Source organism: Nothoprocta perdicaria, unplaced genomic scaffold (genome assembly GCF_003342845.1).
Source record: "Nothoprocta perdicaria isolate Ctin4 unplaced genomic scaffold, notPer1 scaffold_362, whole genome shotgun sequence".
Taxonomy (NCBI): domain Eukaryota; kingdom Metazoa; phylum Chordata; class Aves; order Tinamiformes; family Tinamidae; genus Nothoprocta; species Nothoprocta perdicaria.
Window position 1 is genome coordinate 442,686 of NW_020455602.1, and position 6,911 is coordinate 449,596.

Here is a 6,911-nt window from a genome sequence, read left to right on the forward strand (position 1 = left end):
AAAAAAAAAAAAAAAAAAAAGGAGCTTGTAGCAAGGAGTGGCCCTCAAGATATTGGTGGAATTGAGCCTGATCTTGTCTTTTACTCCCATGCCCTCATCACAATTTTCTGCCTTTTTTTTTTGTTTTTCTGCTTCACTGGCTTTAAGAACTCCCACAAAGAAAGCTGAAGTTGCTCAAGTTACAGCACTGGAAGCCTAAATCTGGAAAATACCAGAGACAGTTATGTAAATATAAGAGGGGAGCAGTGGGCATGGAGGGAGAGGGAGTGGGCTGGAAAAGCACAACAGCCTTGCTTAGAGATTTACCGGAATTGGAGAGATTTCTCCCTTTGCTGCCTATATTTTGCCCATGAGATTGAAAGAAATCATGCAAAAAGAGAAAGAACCTAGTTGGAAGTGGTCAATTTTCATGCTGCAGTTGTTCATGGTGCCGAAAATGGTGATGACGGAGATTTTCCTCGTGGCCATCTTGCAGAAGCTCTCCAGATACTCGTCCCGCTGCTGTACGTACATGGTGTTGTCCGCCTTGGGGGTCGTGATCAGCTAGTTGGTGGCAGAGACAAAAGAGCTTGTTTAACGTAAGGAATGAAGCACATGAGTATTTTCCTGGAGGGGAACAAGGCACTGTTGACAGCTCTGTAGCTTTATTTTGTTTATTTGTGGCTGTTAGACCCAACTCTGACCCAATGGTGCTCAGCCAGCCGGTTGCACCAATTCCTCTCCTGCCAGCACTAGCAAAGGTGGTACTAGGAGTTGCAGAAAACTCTGCACACTACTATTATCCTTCATCCTTTCTGGTCCCATCAGGTCTCCCTTCAGTCATGCAAGATATCTAGGATTTCCCCCGCTAATGTGCCATGGAAGCACTGGGAACGTGGCAGCTGCTCTGTTGGAGCAGGGCTCCTCGTTGCCATTTTGACTGTCATTCAAAATACAACTTAGCTACATGAATGTTTATTTAGCTGATGGCCACATAAGTAAAATCTTTAACATACGATAAGGTCATTATGACTTCATCTGAAAATTGCTGATATAGCTTAAGTTTTTTCCATTCCACTTTGTGGTCTTTCATTTGCTGAGAAGTCATGGCTATTCAGGAAAATGAGGAGAAGCAGCAGTTACAATAAGTATAAAAATCTCTACCGTTTGTATTACACTGGTGGTATCAAAGCTACTCAACAATTAAGAAGACGTAATTTTTAAAAAAAGTTTAAAGTATGCAGCTTATATCCTGCCCCAGTCATGGGCCTGCAGACACTGCAGGTGAGGAGGGGTATGTGCAGACAACCCGCGGCCGCATTTTCCAGCAATCTCCATTGGAAAGTGGAGAAGAAAAGAGACAAATCATTCTAACTGGTAGCAGTGAAGTGAAATCTAATATCTTTCACTGGTACCCCAAGCACAAAGGCATTTGGAATCTGGATCCAAATGTTGTGGTTTAGGCTTAAAAAAATACCCACAAAAACCAGAGAGTCCTGTAAATGCAAAGTTATGCTTTACTCTGTTAGCAGATGTAATCATCTTCTAACCTTTTCAACTCGATAGGGCCTTCAGAACTAATTTTTATGATACTCTCCTTATAGATCCAGTTCATCAATAGGCTAAAATGTAAGATGCAGTTATGGGGTCATTGAGATCTGACTTATTTACAGAAAAGCCCCTAGCAGAACTATAGCACAGGGACATGAAGGTAGATGAAAAACAGACACAAAGAAAATCTTAATTTCTGGGACAAAACAAGTGATATGTTGCTTGCATAAAATGCCTTAAATGAAAAAAAGAAAAAGGGATTATGAATCTGAGGATGCAGATCAAAAAGAGATGATTTGCTCTATTGTCTGCCCAGCTTCAGAGGCCTTAAGTGGGAAAACACAATGAAGTCTGAATTTGACCTCATTTTCATTAAACCTTATGGAACAAAACAGGGAACACATAAGAGGCAAATGAAAGTTCAAATCAAAGCTTTGCTCTAGGTCTGTTTTAACCTAGGCAGCATTAAAAATGTTTTTAGCCTAAGACCTCTGTATCTGCATTTGCAAGCATGTACATGCATGTGTTTTATGAATTTCCTTCACCACGGAGAAACCAACACAAATCCCAAACTCACTARGCCACAACTTCTCAAGGCAAATAAGACTTCACAAACAACCCACTAAAGAGGGGTGGTGCTGCTGGACTCAAAATCCATATATTCAGTTAGCTTTTGCAGCTGGGCCCTACATTTGTCATCCATTGAACTTAGGACAGAATAGCCTCTGAAATTCTGCATGTCTGAAATTCACACTGAAATCTACATTTTGAAATCCTCAAATGGCGTAGGGCTTAAAAAAACTAGGCCTCTCATAATTCTCATGTTTTGGAAGAGGATGGAGAGCTAAGCCTATTAAAGTGTCATAATTATAGCAAAGCAATGAAGGATAATTCAGGTAGAGCCGCTTCTGGAGCGCTGTGGGTAATTCTTTTGACAAGTAGTTTGAAGACTCATGAATGGCAGAGTTCATCCAACTGTTAAGGGCGATGAACAGTTCAGCTACACTGAGGAGGTCGTATGATGGGGAGGGATTAGGCACATGTGTATGGATTTAAATAAGCTTGAAAAGTTCTTTGTTTTGCACATGTGCCACATATGTCAAAGAGATACTGGATGGACTTCAGCCACTGCCGTTACCGATGGCCAGATCTAACCAATTCTCCAACAAACTCAAGGGAAAGGAAGCTAAAGGTGTATTAGACACTGGAAAGTTGAAGTACAACATGATACAATCATTTGTTTTCAGCGAGTTTTAGCCTGAATACTTGAGTTTGGACAACTCCTGAGTTTGTGCAGCTCTTGTCACTTGGAAACCCAGCTGCGAAGCAGCCCAAGATCTGAAAGTTCAAATTTCACTCTGACCTTTAAATTACCAGGACTGTGTTGGAGCAATGAGCTACCAGTCTGCGCCTGTGAGCTTGGATTTTGACTTTTTTTACAGTTTTGTTTTTATTTGTACTGATGTGGCACATATTCTTGGAAACCAGAACACCAAGATACATTACCAAGTTGCAAAGATCCCAAACTTCTCTGCAATTCCTTCCTCTGAGTTTTGACTTGGTTAACTGTTAGATAACAATTAGCTATTGCTTTCTTTACAAAATTCAGCCTTCTTTTTTCCTCCCCCCAAAATATGAGTTGTCTCCACTTTCAAAGTATTAGGAGACTGGATTCTCCAGTTAGCTCAGCATGACCTGTGCAACTGGAAAAAAAGGCAAAGTGGAGAAGAAAGTTGCATTTTGCTCAAGTCTGTTACCCAATTGCAGAACAAGTAATTAGACTGCAGTGGCAGAGGTTGACGTGCCTGCTATTTGTATTGGAATAAGGGACGGGAAGATCAAAACTAGGCTTGTGACGCTGACCATTGGACAAAAAGTGTCAAGCAGCCTGGCGTGCTGCAAAATAATTGCAAGAAAACCAGCTCCCACAATAATATTTGTAAAGAGCTAAGTGTACCTTTCAGGGTATGTGCCATCTGCCAGAGAAAATATTTGTACTACAGCTAAAACTGTTTCCTGTCCCAGGTGAAATATTTTTTTAGATAAGTAGTTGGAGAAACATACAGCACTTATTAAACCTTAGGAGAAGTAGCTGCAGACCATGATGAATTTCTAACACTAAGAATTGCCAGTCTGTTATACTGTGATTAAAATAGCATGCCAAAATACCAAAGCAACCTAAACAGTTTGTGGGGGATCTCTGAAGATGTGTAAGAGATCCTAATCTGAAATTTTAATCAGAAATACTGGCAAATGTGGCAATCCTACTCAGCACACCTCATCATGCAACTTGGAGCATGATGCACTCTGAAATAATCCACACTGAGATTTCATTTCATCAATCATAGCTAAACAGATCCTGACACCTGCATATCCGCTGCAAACAAAATCATCTGAGGGCAATATTGGCTCATGGAAATGACTGGCAAGTGATTTTGGCCACCTCGCTGACAGCAGTTCCTATATATGATTGCCCACACRAGCATGTGAAAACTTCCCTGATGGAAACTAGTCCTCTGGATTCAGAGATTTTACCTCTATTTACTCTTAAATAAAAGCACCAAAAAGAATAAAGTCCCCAGAAAATTTCTCTTCCCCCTTTTCTTAGGAGGAGCAAGATAATGACTTCATTTATGAAATAAGGTGAACAAGTTACTTACGATGAGACGCCTTTTGCCTTCAAAATACTCCAGCAGGTCTGTCACTGATTTCCTGGGAGGGTGCAAGAAAGGCTTCTTGTTGGGCTTGGGGAACTCCTCGTTCCCAGTCCTGCTCCCCTTCTTGCTTTTCTTATTACGGTCTTTGTCTTGCTTGCTCTTTTTTTCAGCTTTGTCTTTCTTGGACTGTTTCTCACTCTTCTGCAATTTGTCAGGTCTCTCCTTCTTCTTCTTCTTCTCGGGTTTATCTATTCTGTCATGCTTCTTTGACTCTTTTCCTTTCTTTGGGGGAATATTTCCCACTGCAATCTCTTCCTCTAGATGGGGGCTAGTGGGCTTGCTTGGGTCATACTTTTCTTCATATTCATTGTTCAGTATCTTTTCTTGGCCCTTCTTTTTTGGCGCTTTGCTCTTAGTTGGCTTGTGTTGCCCTGGCGTGATATTTGGCTCCCGGTGGCCATAGTCCTTCCTGTCTGTTCGGTTATCTTTAAACCTGCCCGCGTTTGCCTTCGTGTAGTGCACTGCGGGCGCTGTTGGGACTTCTGTGAAGCTCTCGTAGCGGGAAGCTTTGCCTGGTCGCCGCGTGGCCGCCTGGTTTTTCTCTGCGTGGCTGCGCTGCCGCTCCTTTCGGTTTCCGTTCCACACGGGAGAGAAGAAATCCTCCGAGGCCGTTACGGGCAACCTGTGGTGCTCCATGGCGGTAGGCGACTTGGTGGTCCAGGTCCTCTGAGTAGTTGTGGTAGGCTGGCTTGCTGTTGTTGCTGCCCGTGTGGTAGCCCGAGTAGTTGTGGTAGTGGGAGGGAGGGTAGTGGTCCTTATTGTAGGTGGAGGAGGAGCCATGGTGGTTGTCATCAATTTCCTCACTGTTTTGGTCCTCGATGGCTGATTATGGCTCCTCTTTGGCTCCTCCTTCCTTGCTGGCCCCTGGAGTTCTCTATCGCCAGGGGTAGGGCGGGTGCTGCCCCCGTTGTTGCCTTCCTCAACCACTTGTCCCTCCACCCCAGCTGCTTTGCAAGCCTGGATGAAGCCCTTCTGCCTTATCTTCTCAATCTTTCTGATGGGGCTTTGATCAATGACTTCGTACATGGCCTCCAGCCTGACTGGATAAGGATACCTTTCTTCCACTTGCAGAGTTTTCTTCAGCAGCACCATGCCAAATTTCCCCTTTTCCAGCTTCAGAAAGCTCATGAGCTTAGGGATGAGGGCAGGATCTAGTGGATGCTCCAGGATTTTGCCTTCATTTGTTATCCTCCTGACTTTTCCCCCTTCTTCCCCTTCTTCGTGGAACAACACAATCTGCTGGATGTGCCTCTCGGCTAGTTCACAGTAGACGTCGTTCTTCAGCAGGCTCATCATGAGCCGATAGTAGCCCTCAGAGGCATGAGGTGCAGAAATAACCCACACTCGGTTCTTCCCAGCAAAACTGGCCAGGACATTAGGGGAACTTGATCCTGAAGAGAAACGCACTGTTCGTGACTGGGATGCAGTGGATATTCCCTCATCTTTAATCATCGTGGACTTGGAGTACTTGGCTGCAGCCATGAGTCTCTGTACCCGTCTCGTTCTGCTCCCAGTGCTCTTGGCCTGGGGATGTGTTTCCTCATGCACGAGATTGGCAGGTGCCTTCGGAGATGCTGAAGGATCCCTCCTGGTGACAGGATGTTGGGGATTCAGGCTCAGATTCCTCAGGGATGCTCCAGACCTTCTCAGGAGGCTGCTGGGAGCCCTGTGAGCGAGAGGCACTTTCCTGACTCCATGGCTCCCTCTCTCTGCTGGCCTGGCTGTCTTCTCAGAGCTGCACACTAGCCACGCTGCCCAGAGCAGGGCTAAGCCGAGAACTGCTCTCCCGTTCATTGTGCAATCTGCTTGTGGGCAGGAAGAGGAGAAACAGCAGGTCTTAGCAGTGCGCGTGTATCTTGCACGAGCGACGGAAAAGTGAAACACGCGCTGGCTGCTTTTAGAGCTTTAAAAATACTGATTATACCTCAGTCCCATCCTGGCAGTTTTGTACATTTTACAGACTATCTAAGGAAAATCACAGACTGGATAATTTTATGGAAAAAAAAAAAAGAGAGAGAGAGAGATCAGCCGTCTCTAATATGAGTCTGTTCAAAAACACATTGTGATCCCCATCCTTCTCTCCTGCCCTCTCACACTTTTGCATACGCAAACACATACACACACGCGCACACATACACAGAGAAAGGCGGTGGTACGTAGCGTGGAAAGTTAAGAGTTTAACTTATGCTTAAGAGTTTAACTTACGCTGCCAGGGAAGTTCCCCTTCCAGAGACGTGCTTCCAGTCTTTTATTTTCTTCCTTTAAAAGGAGAGCAATGCCATACAGCTTTGCTGCTGCCCGGTGATTTATCTTGATGCAACCTCACAAGCTCCAGAGTCCGCCCGTTGCCCCGTCCTGATTAACTTTCTTTCTTCTTCACCTTCTTGACAAGCAGGACGAGACAAATGGAGATTTCCTTTGGTATCTCTGCCTCTCCATTTACCTGCAGGTCTGGAATTTTTCTGTAGCAGTCACCCACGCCAGCAGGGATTTCATTTAAGAAAAGGGAACTCCYAGCTGCCCCCAACCTCTCTCTTTCAAACTTCCCCCAGCTGCTTTCCCATTCCTTGCCTCCTCAGTCCGGTTCAGCTCCTTTGTTTCCAGGGAGGAAAGCACCAGCATTAATATATTTTCCAGGCTGAAGAAAAACACAGGAATGTGATG

The 6,911-nt window shown here is 44.5% G+C and overlaps 1 protein-coding gene across 1 annotated transcript in view; it reads right to left on the reverse strand.

Annotated features, from left to right (window-relative positions):
• The window catches only part of CCDC80 (coiled-coil domain containing 80), an 18,276-nt gene extending 11,628 nt beyond the window's left edge, over positions 1 to 6,648 (reverse strand). Inside the window, exons 1-3 of the mRNA XM_026044427.1 lie at positions 6,453 to 6,648; positions 4,191 to 6,049; positions 387 to 543 (exon numbers count right to left, since the gene is read on the reverse strand). Coding sequence (XP_025900212.1) covers positions 387 to 543; positions 4,191 to 6,041 — 2,008 coding nt within the window. The 5' untranslated portion in view covers positions 6,042 to 6,049; positions 6,453 to 6,648. The remainder of the gene's footprint in view (positions 1 to 386; positions 544 to 4,190; positions 6,050 to 6,452) is intronic.
• Between the last annotated feature and the right edge of the window lie 263 nt (positions 6,649 to 6,911).